General features: G+C 32.6%; 1 protein-coding gene across 2 annotated transcripts in view; it reads right to left on the bottom strand.

The window, feature by feature from the left end:
• Positions 1–1,029: 1,029 nt before the first annotated feature.
• LOC106109514 (UNC93-like protein) overlaps positions 1,030–15,708 on the bottom strand; it is a 65,765-nt gene continuing 51,086 nt past the window's right edge. For both annotated transcript variants that reach the window (XM_013291037.1, XM_013291038.1), the window contains 6 exons: positions 9,495–10,179; positions 9,150–9,366; positions 8,388–8,553; positions 7,224–7,491; positions 2,187–2,383; positions 1,030–1,948 (listed from right to left, as the gene is read on the bottom strand). In XM_013291037.1, the coding sequence (XP_013146491.1) occupies positions 1,826–1,948; positions 2,187–2,383; positions 7,224–7,491; positions 8,388–8,553; positions 9,150–9,366; positions 9,495–10,158 (1,635 nt within the window). In that variant the 5' untranslated portion in view covers positions 10,159–10,179 and the 3' untranslated portion in view covers positions 1,030–1,825. The remainder of the gene's footprint in view (positions 1,949–2,186; positions 2,384–7,223; positions 7,492–8,387; positions 8,554–9,149; positions 9,367–9,494; positions 10,180–15,708) is intronic.

The following is a 15,708-nucleotide window of genomic DNA, read 5'->3' as shown; positions in this document are numbered from 1 at the left end:
TTACATTTTTCTATCGGCAATATTAATAAATAAAAGAAACAGAAGGAGAATAACAAAATTATAAAACAAAAATAAGAAGTGAAACGTTTTGAATAGATAAAAAAAAATAAACAAAAAGTTTGCTATTGAATAGTATTTTTTTAATTGTACATAAAGCTGACAATTCGAGAAAAATCTAAATTTAAAATACACAAATTGGATTAAATAAAATGTTGGAATATGTTTAATTACCATGAAGGTTTTATTTAAATTTTAAATATAAAATAAATTTCATATCTATACATCACTATAACCGAAACATAGCAATGGGTAATCACATATTTACCATTTACACGTGTTTATACGAGTATACAAATATATTTAATACGAATCTGTACCTTTTGTACATAAACACACATAAAAGGTCAAATACCTTATACATGAATCATTTGATCTAAAATCCTTAAATTAGGAATGATTTTTTCATAACAAATTCAAAACAAAATTCTAAAAGTGGACGCACACCTTTGACCAAACAATCGCACAACTGCGTGCGATTTTTTCGCAGCCAATTCAACTGTTTAGTAACAAGTGTGCGCGCTCTCACTCTTTTCGGAATACTGTTTGTACCAAAAAAAACACATTCATGTAAATGTTATTGTATGACTTTTCACATTTTAATGGTCTTTGTTATGAAATTGATAACTTAATTCAAATATAATTAACATAAACAGAGATTGTCATTAAAAAATTATATACTTTTACAAAATTTCAAATAGTTAAATAAATAGAACAGAAAAGTAACAAGAAAATAGCTGCAACAATCATTTTTTTTAATAAATGATTATAATAAAACACTGTTACAACTAACACTATATTATTGATTCATATTCTACTATTCGTTAGATATCACATTTCAAATAACATATAGACATGCCAATCTAACTTTACAATGCTAAAAAATTTTTAGAAAAATAAAAATGTCCCTTAAACGATTGTATGAAAATAAAATCAGCGTTAAATAAAAATTACGGGCACCGAGATTGTAACTGATTAAATTAATTTAAACGTAATTTGCACCTTTAAACATTTTTTAAAATGGAGACAAGGATATATTTTGTACAATTGTATTCTCGCGATTAAACACTGCTTAAAACAACTAGATAAGATTTTGCAGGAAATATTTCTATGTAGGAATAAAAACAATACGACACAGTGAAATGTTAAAGGCCATTGAGCCAAATGTAAAACAAAGCGAGTAATTACTATTGGAATTACAGATGTTTGGTAAATCAATATTTACTATTGTCTTGTATGCGATTCAGTTACTATTCGTACCCCAAAGTTATACGTTTTATATACAAACTGCGTAATTTATCTTAACTATAATTAAAAGTTGTTTTTTTTATTCAGATCTAAAATGATCGCTACTTTCATAACTCTTCATTCGATTGATATATAAAAGTCTGATAATGTTCAGATAATGTTATTGGTTACGTAATTTTCCTTAAAGTCTACGTTGATTTAAGAAAAAAATAATTTATCTTATTCTTAATGATTTGGACCCAAATGTTAAGACTTTACTGGAATGAGACATTTTTAACATGATAAGGGGGCGTTTGTACTTGTCAAGTCTTTATTTAACTCACTTAATTCGGCCAAATACTAATCTATCGGATACATATATAAATAGAATTAATTAATTGAGATTACAATTATATTTTTTCTGTTCATTTTGTACCTAACGAAACTGATGTATGGCAATTTTGTATCTTGCGTTTTGTCGCGCAAATCATCATTGACGGAGATCACTCTTGAAACCGTGAACGATTCAAAGATCGAGCATCTAGAGATGGGTGATAATGATTTCGTCGTCAATCTCATCCTTCTCGTCGTCTTCCTCCGGTGGCTGCATCGCGGCGTCGGCGGCGGCTGCGGGGTTCTCCGCAATCGCCTTGAGACGAAGAGCCTGAAATTATTAAAATGTATATCAAACACATTGTAATTATAGGCGTAGACAGACAATAATCTAAGGGAGGTGCAATTATTTAGAACTAACATAATTATTTTACATTTTGTACAGATGTTTGGGGTGTATGTGGGGGCAGATACCCCCTACCGTCATCCATGATTGTAATAACCAACTTGGAAAACTTAGACTACGATAATCTAATGTTAAATTATTTGAGGTAAAAACCCAAACGTACCTTTCTCTTGTGCAGTATTTCAACAATCATATATCCAAGGAATCCGATGAGCAAGACGACCATCATAACGTATAGCTTCATCCTGGCACACAAGTGTGTGGAGTACGCATAGGCGACAACGAAGCCAGCACTCTCCCATAGCCTGTAGTTAGAGAACGCTGCTTCCTTATTCCGTCTAAACAGCACTCCATATAACCCTGTAGAAGAAATATAATTAAAAAAACATGCAACAGTGATTTAAATAAAAATAATGAACTAAACATGCTTTATTTCAATTGACACAGAATAGATGTTACCCACAAAAAATCAATCAAGAAAAACAGACTTATTTATTACTTTTCAAGTCATATTAAGAACTAGGTTTGTGAAATGCACGAATAAAAATTACACGAAAAAAATAATTAAAAAAGCAACATGATGTAAGCACAGATAAATTCAATGGGATATTTTATTCCGTACGTACAATTGTTAGGGAGAAGTCAATGAACTGATAGGTTTTTTTATTTCCTACGTGGATTTCTTTGTCGAACAATTAGGTATCAATAATTTAGTTTGATAACAAAAACTTGTTTTCTTAGACATTTATGGTATAGTATGCAGTATTCCTCCCTCAGTGTTAACAAGGTAAATGAAAGGGATGGAAGTATAATATTATACGGTGAAAAAATTAGTTATATTGAAAATATAAAAATATTTTAAATCAACGACATCGGTTCTTAAACAATAGTCTATCATAGCCTATGAGAAAATCCTGTCACTTAGTACGATATAAAAATATTTATATGCAGACATTTAAATACAAAGTCTGCGAACGCATATTAATTAGTAAAACGAACATTTTAAAAGGGTATAGTTACAATAGGTTAGGTTGAACCCAAATATAGAGGATATCAGATAAGCTAAATAATAAAAATCACACGAAACATTAGACGCCGCTCTTTGATGAAAAGAATTTTTAAAAACCAAAACCCCGTCCTCCTAGAAGGTAAACCCGGAACTCAATTGTATTGAAAAGTGTCTTACATGCGAATTTCATCAGGTGGTGATGTTAAAGTAAATAATGTATGAAAATTCTTTTTCGATATTAACCTATCTATACTATTATAATAAAGCGTAAACACACACTTCTTTGTTGCCTAAGATCTCAGCAATTGAATAATTCTTTTCTTAATAAAAAGCCCTACACTTACGTCACGCGTTAGGCTATATATTTTCACGCTATTAAACTTAGGGGGTAAGTAAATTGGATAAAAACCCAAATGTGGAAAAGAGACCATAAGTTGCTGCCAACATCAAGAAAGGAAGATTGCTAAGGTTTGTTATGTCATGACATTTTGACATTTGCTATTGATAATTAGACAAATGTAAACAATGATATAAAGTTGTTACAATTTCACGCGGATGATGCCGCACGGGAACAGCTAGTGTTCTGTGTAAAATTACTCCTAGACCGAGTAACTTGAAATCGGCGTTGTTACGTCAGAACAATTTATCCGGTTGCAAATAAGGCATCATAAAAATAACTAAACATTTAATCGAATTAAAAAAGAACTAATTGAGAACCTCCTCTTTAAGTCAGTTAAGTGTTTATGGAATAATAAAGAACGTTTTTTTAATTCAGATAAAATAATATTCTAGTCAATATCATCTATGCAAATGGTTGATAAATGAAGTCTATAAAGTTAAGTCGTAAAAGACTTTACATGCAAAGCTTGAGAACGCTATAAATAGCGCTAAGGCGTAGAGCAAGCTATCATGCGACTAAGTACTTTTATCCCTTTCTATATATAGAAGGAGGTTTTTTATGCCCGATAAGAAATATCTATGCTGATATTGAGTTTACCGACGATGCGTATTTCAGATATGCAATTTTATATTAAACTAGTTTGTGCCCGCGACGCCGTTCGCTTGATTTAAAAAACGCAGTGTATTTATAATTGTAATTAAAAAAAAATAGTAAATAAGCCTATCTTTTCATCCGGACTATGATCTACGTTTGTTTTATACTTCGTCGAGTTCGAGTCGCGTCGTTCTAGAGATCCTAGGTTCCTTCTAATAAACGTTCATCCATCCATCTAAACTTACGCATTTATAATATTACTGTGATAGTAAAATAATTTAAACCAAGTTTTTTTTTATTATTTCCAACTGTATACTTCGGGATTTTCTATATATATTCATAGTTTTTTTATTTCAACATTGCAGAAAGTTGAAGTAGCACATTCAAGAAATAAGAGTCAAACTTGATTGATTTAGTTTAAATTGCGTCATTGAACATTTTGGTATAACAGCAATGTTAAAAATGTAGCGTATTAAAGTGTTATATAAAATGTCTTGTACGGTAAAAACAGTAAGTTACGTAAATATATATTTTGTATAAATTACATGAAACTAGTACGAATTGTGTGATATAATGTGATGACGATGTAATTAATGAGCCCATTATTTATATCTCGCAGATTTATTCAAGATCCATATCTCATTATGATAATTTATAGCTTCATATGTCATATAATGACTGTACTGAAACAGTAATATACAGACAATAGTTATAAAATTTGTTGAAATATCAACGCAGACTGCTTGAAATAGTCCATGTACCAACATAAAGGAAGAGCCATTAGCCTGTTTGGAGTAGGGACTACCAACCTTACGGTCGAGGGTTCGAATCCCGCCATTCGACAACTATCGTGGCCCATATACTAGCACAAGCCTAGCGCTTAGTTGGAATGGTCAAAGGATGTTTTAATAAATTAACAAAAATTTACTAACATTTTTAATGTAAAAAAAACAGTAAAAGTTAGAACGTGAAGAGAAACGGAATTTCATGGTCACCACATGTTCTGTGTGCGAGCGCTTCAGGGCACTTTTGACATCCTTGTATGTGTTTTTTTCAAATGGTTTTATTTCGAACCGCGAGTTCTTTGTTTTAGATTACTTTGTAAGTTGAAATAATATTTTATTCCAAGTAGACGAAGCGGACAAAAGCTGGTACCATTTTTTTAATATTAAATTGACAATTAGCAAGGGGCCACTTGGATATGAAAGAAAGAGTCCTGTGTGTGAGCAATATTGGCTAGCGTTTTAGCTATTCTTGATCACTGTTAATTATGAAATTTATAAAGTTTTTCGACTCAATATGTAAAGGCATTGAGCGTGAAATGAATCTTATTATATAACACTTATTAAAATGTTATTGAATAATTATATCTACATACTTTACACGTTTTGCATTGGTTACGGATATTACTCTCTTATAGCGCATGTAAGTTGACAAAAGTGCAAAGATCGATCAATAAAAAAATCAGGCATATTAATCGCATTTTAATTACCTATCTTCCTGAAGAAATGACGATAATTTTATCCAATAACTAGCTGTCCCGTACGGAGTTAGACAAAAAATAATTAGTATGTCTTAGAAAATATGTTTTATGTATGCCATTTCTACTATATTCATTAAGCTGTTTTTAAGATATTTATTATCAGACATTCGAACTTTAGCATTTATATAATATCAACTAGTTATTGCTCGCGACTTCGTCAGCGTGAAATTAAACAAAATAGTAAAAAAAGATAGCTTATGTTAGAGTGCTAATACGGATTTTCTAACTCTAAAACTATTTACTTTTGAAGTTATTTTAATGGATAGAAAAATTCAAAAGCAAAAATAAAAATCTCATTTTTTACTATCTAAAAAAGGGTACAGATCAAAGAAGCGACGCAGAAAAATTCTATCGTTGTATATTCAGTTAATGATCTGTGCGAGTTCAGGTCTGTTAGTTGGCTGGTTGGTTGAGTCAGGAATGAGCTGAAACCTGTTTTACAGGTGGAAGCAAGACAGAGGCGTGACTTCGTCTAGCTTAGATAAGATACTGGCTAGGACGGTTAGGAAAAGACGACGAGAAATTCTATATTTAAACTGCGTCTTTTTTGCTTTTTACGATTTAAAAATAAGTATCCAGTTTATTGGATGGTAAGCAGAAGTGATTCATTGAGTACTTAACTTAAGTCTTAGTCTTAAGTCAAGCGAGAAAATGTACACGATCAGATATTTACAAAGTAACGAAATTAAATACAATGTTTTACAAGACCACTTGAGTTTTTGATATAGTACAAAGGATTTCAACGTAATGTAACTTGCTGTCACTTTATAAGCAAGTACAATAAAGAGTTTTAAAACTATTAGCATAAGAGCTATTATCTTTAAATTGTTTAATTTTAATTTCGTCCTTAATCAATGTAAAGCTATTTTATTAATGTCGTGTTTAACATACCGTAACGGAAAAACCTAGTTCCCACCACACTGTAATCGCTAACGCACACATTAATGGCTTTTTAGCTACTTTATAATTTACAATAATACGCACCAATTTTTAAAAATTTGGTCATTTCTGTACCACGCATTGAAAACCGATAGCAAGCAAATTATAAAAATTACTACTGAAAAATTATATCTGGGTTTTTAAAGGTATTTTTCATCCAAAACTAAGGATTACAGTAATAAGTGTAGTAGTGAAAATATAACAAATAGTGAATTTCGTTTTCGTCATTAAAATGAGTGCCCCAATTAAGCCGCTTTGTCATAGATTGGTGTTGCTTCAAAACGCAACGTGAATGGTACAATTGAATTGTTTTGTTAAAAGCTGATAAATTTTCACACCTGATTAAATAAATTCGTGCCCGGTAATGTCGACGATTGTTATTTAGATTCTCGTTGTGAAAAATATTTATGTAAATTTTACTCTAGTAGGTGATGAGGTTAAAAAACTGTGAATTATGATTATTTATGATATATGTGAACAGTTCTAAATTAATAAATTTTCATAGTTTTCTTTACAATCCTTCTACATTACAGATAGATGGAGATTTAAGGAAACTTTTATAAAGTAAATACTAAACTGATGATTCTATTAACTAAGTTTATTAACTTTTTAAAACCTGTTTTTAAAAAAAAATGTTATGCGGACTCAGTTTTGTTTTAAACAAATGCTTGCTATTTTTGTATATCTTTATAAAAAGTAATGTATTTCAACTTACCATTGATCTGAGTCTGCCAAACTGCATCACCAACGCCCCAAAGTCCGGATATGACGAAGAAGACGGTTGGTGATTCAGGATTAGGTCTCCATATCAGAAGCCATACGATCAAGCCAAGGTGAAGAGCTGCACCCATGAAGAGTATGGGGAATCGTCCGATGAACTTCATAGCTGAGCCGAAGAGCAGAGAGCAGATCGCGTTGACGACACCGAAGCAAATCATCACGTATCCAATTGACCGAATGCCAAGAGCACACGACACGTAAGCCTGGAAGATATAATGCTTTAAATAAAATTTGCTAATATATTGGCCAATAACATATCGATATCGAGGACACCAGAAGCCGAATTATAGGCACCTACAAGTCGTAGTTTTAGTATTTAGTGAAAATATGAGAGAATGATCCACTAGCTATCACTAACTAGAAGGTCGTAGTCTTGTAATTGTATGACTATATCCTGTTAAACCAGACTTTTTCAGGTCAAGTAAAGGCAGTAACATTGGTAGAATGTTTATGACGTTTTAAATGTCCTATTTTTTATCGATCTGGAGTTCTATAGTGAAATAATCAATTTATTCTAACGGTCGTTGGTAAAATAGAAATAAAAACGTTCGACGTTGAAAGAGTAAAAAAAACTAACGGCCAAGATAAATGTTTCGTAGATAATGAACTACAAAAAATATGCACGTGCTCGAGACGAGACCATGATTTAATAACAATGTTTGAATCAGATGTAAAATAATGATTAGCCAGATACATTCAAAATATCTTTACATTTATGCTATGGTTTAGCTTTAATATGATAGCGTGGCGTTTTGATAGATACAAGTCTATGTCATTCTTTGATATTCACAAAGTCAATTTCTATATTTACCTATATAATTGAAATTCGTTTTTTCTTTTTAAAAATTACGGATGTATAGATGTAGAAGGGATTGCATTTCGTATAAAAGAACACAACAATTCAAGCGTCTTAGAAAATACTTACAGGCTAAATATATAATACCACAAGGATATAGACAGCGATAGATTATTTCAGTATGATGATGATAATCATGATATTAAGAAGTGATCACTTTACTATCTTTCTGATGAATACTAGATATAACGATATTGGATTTTCGCCTTTACAATGACATTTTACTGTCAAGGAATTATTTACCTGAGTGTAGTCAGCACCAATAAACGCTTGTTCCATTCCAATCCATAGCGTTATAGGGATAAGCAGTTGTTGGTTAGGTTTCTTCAGCTGGTAAGCAGTCGCCGATAGCAGTTGGATTCCAGTCAATTCTCTGGAGGGATCTGAGTTTCTCTGTTTTTCACCATATCTGAAATTAGCGGAGATTTAGTACAGGAATTTTTAAAATTATAATTATATGACTGTAAATTTTGTAATAATTTGATAAATATCAATTTCATTAACAGAATAAATATGCAGTAAAAATATAGGGTGATATTTTTTAAAATAACAATCGTTAGAAGTTAACATAAATGTTAAATAATCTTCGAGAATACACGAGCCTAAGGTCGACCATTGACTCGACTCAGAAGATTTCAAATCGTATCTATGAAAAAAAATTAGTTGGTTTCTATCTCCATACAAAATAAATTATCGTTGGAATGGCTCTGTGCAAAAAATTGTCGAAGTCACACCGCGCGAAATCGAGTTTTTAATTACTTATCACAATTGGAATATATCCGTTCACTTTTTCCGCTTTGTAATTCATTACTTCCTTCAGGAATATATATTTCATTGATTATTAAAAGTGATTAACTTCTATATTTGTGAAATAACTATTACAGTAGAAAGAATTTTAATACGGAATACATAAAAACCATTTTCTCCTTACAATGTGATAGTAGTGTTGTATAGTGTGATAGTGTGATAGTGTGATAGTGTGATGTGGTTTATACGAAAATTTACCTGGACAAAGGATCGACGAGGACGGCAACCATGATCACAGCGACGACGACGCAGGCGAGGTATATGGCACTGATTTCATAAATCTCGCTGTCTGGCGGGCGGTGCAGGTTGCGGTTGTCATGGTGACCACCGCCGATCATGCAGAAGTTGGCGCCGCACGTAAGCAACGTGTTGGACGTGTTCTCACTGTTGCCGCTGTGCACTCCAGATGAGAAAACTGCACAAAGATAAATTCAAAAACTGATTTCAAATAGAAAATTATTGAACATTCTTGATTAAAAAACAATTTTCACTCATTATCACAGAAACTTTTATTTTGGATCAAAAAACATTTGAAAAACTTACCCAAACTGGAAATGAGGTTGCCCCACAGCTCAGCGGTTTGCCATGCCAGGAAGAAGAATCCGAAGAATCGGACAATTATACCGTCTACTGCTTGATCTGTTAATTTAGCGTAGACGCTACCAGCTTGAGTTAAGTAGGTGGCCTTGGACGTCCACATAGGAGCTGCTCCTAAGCCGACCACCACGCCGGCCGGTACCAAAGTGTAAAACGCCGGATAGAATTGAGCACCGATGTAAGGCGCATAGCACATCATTGAAAGGCATAGCGTCCACTTGACCGTGAGTCTTTTGATGAGGAATGTGGGTACGAAAATGCAGGACACCACAAGCGCTGCATAGATTGAGCTTAGTGACACTGTTCCAAGTCCGTCGGCAGCGTTGATGGACGATTGCAGATTGGCCGTCCCTTGGAAAGCTGTGAACTGTACCATGAAGGCAGCGCTCACGGCTGCCACGTTCTTCAGTATCCTCCATTTTTCGTTTCTTGATAGCTTAACCTTTCCAGATGCGTACATATCTTCTTCGGTAGGCAGCGGTGGCGGCTTGACGATATCATCGTTCGAGTCTCTGTCGTGTTGGTATGCATCGTTCTTGAATCCAGTTTTGTTTGTATATTCCTTATCAGGGCGGGCGTCATCGCAGCCGCCTCCGTGAGTAGCAGTCATTACGTGTTACCTCCTACTGTCCTGTGGAATCGAAAAAGAAAAAACCAATAAATAAATGACACAAAAGAAACTCAAAAAGTTGCATTGCAAGATAAGCATTATAAGTAGAATTACGATATATTGGACTGCAAATTAAACTAAAATATTTCTTTTATTAATAATATAACAAGTCATGCTAAATAGCTTTCAAATCTAGAAACAAGTTTATGAATATTGAATGGAAAACAAACGGCGAACGTTTTTCAGTTTATCGTTCTGAAACGGAAAAGTGTGCAAGCGTCGTAAACAAATGTTGACTTTTGTTACCACAAGAGTAAAGCCCTTTGTACACAAAACGTCTATCTTTGCATCGCGAGTATCAAGTAGCGGGTGCCCTGTGCACAACGATTAATAATCGACGCAAGTTGTTTATTCGGATAGTACAAGCATAGCGACTACGTAGCTTACGTGTATTACTCTACTACTTGCTACGCCATCTTCAAAACCGCAGGGACTTCTCTCACGACTATCTTAACAAACAAGTTATGAGTGACTGGCTTTGGCGATGAGATAAAAATGGCGTAGACGCGTTCCTGTTTAGGATCCTTTATTACATTGCGTAAGTAGCCTAGCGACTAAAATTGGCATGACAGAAAATTTACATCGCTTTGTGTACGAAGGGCTTAACACATGTTTGTGTGGCGATGTTCATTTAGGAAGCTCTGTAACAATTTCCATTAGTTTCGCACAACACGTCACAATGACCGACACCGGCTGTGTACATATAGTGGCATTGTGTTCGGCTCACCAAACTGTTTCGTCATGATACAATTGCCCGCTGCCTAACTTCGTTCAGAGTTAGCCAGCGGGCAAATCGATCATTTCTGCGGTCATACGTTTTAATCATTGCTTCTTGTTTTATATGTTTTGTAGCAATTTTACTTTATTAACACCAACTGTAGTAATTGTGTCAGTAATTGTCTAAAAATACTTTACAACTCTCAATTAAATTAGCCCTCGTTTACGTGTGAGAATTTATGCAGAAATATGTACGTTCGTAATCCAATATCTGTCTAGACTTTTATCGCGAAAAGAAATTGATTGACCTTTCAAAAGCCGAACGTAAGATTCTTATTCAAATTTACTGATTAAAAATCATATCTATTTATTTATTTCGTATCTGTTGGGAATCCCCAGCATACTATCTTTCCTTTCATTTTATTGAGTTACGGTTGGTTTTTACAACAGTTTTATTTGATATTTAACATAGGAGTAATATGATAATCCTCTTTATATTTTTTTGGTTGAAAATATAAACTAAAATTATTTATGTTAATAAAAAAAATATTAAAAAAACTACAAACCGTCATTTAGTGACAAGGATCGTTAATCGAGTCTTGAAATAATAAACACGTGATCAATATGTGTAAGGACTTCATACAATTTGTATGAACGAGAAAGGATTGCATTCCATTAAAGTTTGATTGTAAGATAATCATTCAATGTGAGACGTTATTGTGACTGACCCGTAAAAGTAGTTGTCGAAATTAATACTGTGCCATTGAATTTCCATATTACTCTAAACTCAGAGGAGGTCGATTGATATAATAAAGATACTGATGTTTATATTTTAGTATGGTATAACTAAATATTGTATACCAAATGTTTTAGCAGGACTTAGATAAAGAGTATTTATGCGCGGACATAAGACTAAAATTAGTGTAGCAAGTTGTACTAAACTAAGTGCTACATAATGTAACTTACGTATACCCTAAGTATTTTTACATACCCGATTGCTAACAAAGCGTTAATGAATTTTATCAATGCTGGGTTTTTAGCGATTCTAACAGGTGTAGAGCCTTAACATCCTCGGACGAATGGGTTGGCTAACCTGGTGTGGACGCCCGGACCACGACCACACAGAAGACAGGCGTGAAGTGGGCGCAATTCAGCGTTTCGTCTGTGTGCCGGAGGCCCAACTTTAGTCCTAAACTGCTGAATGGATCTCGACGAGATTTGCCAAAGATATAAAGGATAGTATGAATGCATACATAGGCTAGTTAGTTTTGTTTATTTAATACCACGCAGAAGAAGTCGCGGGCGAAAGCTAGTAACTTCATAATACTTTTATTGCACTGACTTACGATAGACTCGACTGAAGTTTCTATTAACTGTGAATATTTTTATTCGTTCCCACGACATTGTTATGGCGATAATTATATGCATTTTTGAATCGTTTACTGCATTAATAGATATCTTGCGGCTAGTATAAACACCCTAGGCTTTATTATAAAAAACTTAGATAAATACGATAAAAATGTAAAAAACGTCAACTTTATACCGTTTAGAAGAGCGTCTTTTAGTTTTTTTTGACAAATTATGGTTTTGAACATTACTACGAGTAAATTTGTGAAATACGATCTTTAACAATCATACTAATCATACTACTATTATAAATGCGAAAGTTTAGATGGATGTTTGTTAGAGTTTAGTAGCCTTAACGGCTGAAGGGATCTGGATGAAATTTGAAATAGATGTAGAGAATCTGGAAGTACACATAGGCCACTCAGTTTTGTTTTATCATTCCATGCAGACGTAGTCGCGGATCAAAGCTAGTAAATAAAAGTACTTATACCGAAAGCAGTGCGATTAAACACATTTTTGGTGAACCTTCAAACATCGATATGTTAGAGACATCGAGATATTATGGATCGATATCCATAATATCTCGTTTAAACAAGTCAAGTTTAACTAAAGAGTGTAACTTTATTTATTAGAATGCAATGATGAAGAGCTTACGGCTTTGGCGATTCTCTTGTATCATTAAAACCACATCAAGTTCTGCTATTATTGTTACTTTTCACTTTTTTTATTAATTAAATTAGTGGCGGAATCAACTATGACTGAAACGCATCAATCTCTGTTTCCTGCGTGTCAGTTCCATGTCATCATGAATTAACGAATGTTTCAAGGCCTCAGAAACCATGCGCAAAAAAGTAACGAACAATAGAAGTATAGAAACCCGTGTTATTTGCCCATGACGACTCTGAATGCGTGTATAAAGCTTGTTTACACTTAAAAGTCATCAGACATTATTAGTTACTTGCTGCCGCGAGTCCGTCCGCGCGGATTAAAATAAAGAATATTAGCCTATTTCTTCTTACAGAATACGTTTTATATCTATGACAAATTTTTTGCGTAATCAGTTGAGCCGTTCTGGAGACATGTAGTAACAAACTTCCATCCATCTATACTTTCACATTAGAATTATGTCAAATTAGACGTAAATAAATATTGTTCAACTAGATTTGGTCAGTATTCTTGATTAAGCTCCGAAACATTCAACGCGTTTTAATAAAACCCAAACATGACAAAGCCAGACTATTGCACGCATATTAAAAATAAATCCGGACTGTCTTCATCCAATAATCAAATTCTACATTATTCAGGTTTAGTAGTTTGTATGTTTTTAAATTGTAATAATTCTAAGCCATTGTATGTAAAAAATATAATCAATAGTTTAGTATTTGACTGACAAAGAATACGCTATCGTGTACACGCAAACTTATACCAGCATGATATTTCTAAGTAATGAATTTTTAATCTTCAAAGAACATTTTTCAATAAACATCCTAATGCGTTTGTATATACAAGTATTTTAGAGTTTTTCTCGTTTTTTTATCCATATAATTATTGTTGAAGCACAGCTTACTGTCCATGTAAATGCCAAGGTTCCTAACATCCGCAGTTTGTTTACATTTATTGTTGATATTATATTACGTTGTATTGAAATAGCTATGCCTTGTATTTCTCTCTAATTGTATAGGAAAATATTTATCAATATTTGATGTCATTAACACCTTTTATACTTGTTTATGTTAATTTCGACCTATCGAAATATTGCCCAAGGAAAAGGCGACGATACAAAATATTTATATTCCTAATAATTAAAACGATCTGAATGAATCTATGAACTTTTGTTTAATAGAACAATAATAATCGTAATTATGTAATCATTACTTTACGCACTTGTTATTCAATACTGGCAACTACATACAGTTGAGTAGAGTGAAAACTATACCAATAAATGCAAATTAATTGCTTTCGTTCAAATAAATAAGTCAAATTAACTATTTTACACAATATAACAATAACAATAGTTGGTCCATTTTTAAATAAGAGCATTCGAAGATTTTTTAATTAAATTTCATTTAACGATGTACATATATGCTAGGAGGTGATTCACAACAGTCTTATAACAAATATGATATTTGCACTTCGATATTGGATATAATACAAATAGATGCGTTTATAGTAAAATATGTGAGCTATTAGAAGTGTTGTAGTCAAAAGATTTTAATAAATCTATCAGAGGTTAAAGGAATATTTTACTCAATACGTTTAAAAAATAAACCATTTCCTTGCGTGTAATCAAATCATTTCACACGATTTAATGCCGCCGCGCGTCACGGTGTTTAACGACTTTTGTGATAAGAACCAAATTGGAGTAATAAAGTTTGACAGGTTGCAATGGAAGGCAAAACCATGATTCACTAATCAAGACGTGTTATGCAGCAAATTAAATGAAACGAATCATTTGGAATGCATCGATAAAATAACAGACTTTAAGGGAAATGCATATTATCGTTCAAGGAATTCGATTACTTAAAAATCGTTGAATTGAATAACACTGAGTAACATAACCTCTTTATTCATTTTTTTAAATTTTATTCTGAGGAATTCGCAAGTAACAGCTAGTTTTAAATAAAATTGAGTAATTCTAAAAGAAGATTCCTTAACAAATTAGATGAAAATGCTACCTTACCAACCTAAAATTATGAATTGTTCAATTAAAATAAGTATTCATCAGTCTCTTGAAATAAAATTTAAGGAAATCCCCTAACATTTTTATCACAATTTATACCATTAATACACTGTTGTTAAAAATAAATCTAAAAGATAAGCTGCGTTCGTTTGACTTTGTAACTCGCTCCGTTAAACTGTAAAGTGCGTGAAGAATGGATCGGCAAACTTCTAGTCACCTGCATAATCCCAAATAACGTACGGCATGACGACTAGGATATTTTGTACAAGCATACATGTCTACGACATAATATTATCATGCATTACGACTACTGTATTTGTAAAAAAAAACATTTTTTATCTCTCCTGTTTCTAAGAACTTGATAGAGGTAGCAATAAGTTTTGATATCGATGTTCTGCCAATAAAAATTGAAGGCTATTGTTGAAGAATGTTCTATTGTTGAAGAATGTTCTAAATTTCATAAGTGAATTATACGCGTTGGCATTATGATATATTATTTTTTTTTTATACTACTTAAACTGACTTCCTATAGTGAATCTATGTATGCATGGTATGTTTTTGTAAAAACTGTTAAATGGTTGTAAAAATATAATAAATTAAAATATTAAAAAAAAAATCTCACGTTGTAAGCTCTTAGCAAAAGTTAAGTAAATAATTCGTTCAGGATATATCTGTTTTTTTAATAAAATGGAATGGGTTATAATATAGAAAATGTAGTTATCAGTTAGTTAATAATTCTCGAGGCG

This window comes from Papilio polytes, unplaced genomic scaffold (assembly GCF_000836215.1).
Source record: "Papilio polytes unplaced genomic scaffold, Ppol_1.0 DF821288.1, whole genome shotgun sequence".
NCBI lineage: Eukaryota > Metazoa > Arthropoda > Insecta > Lepidoptera > Papilionidae > Papilio > Papilio polytes.
This window is presented reverse-complemented; position numbering and strand designations above follow the sequence as displayed.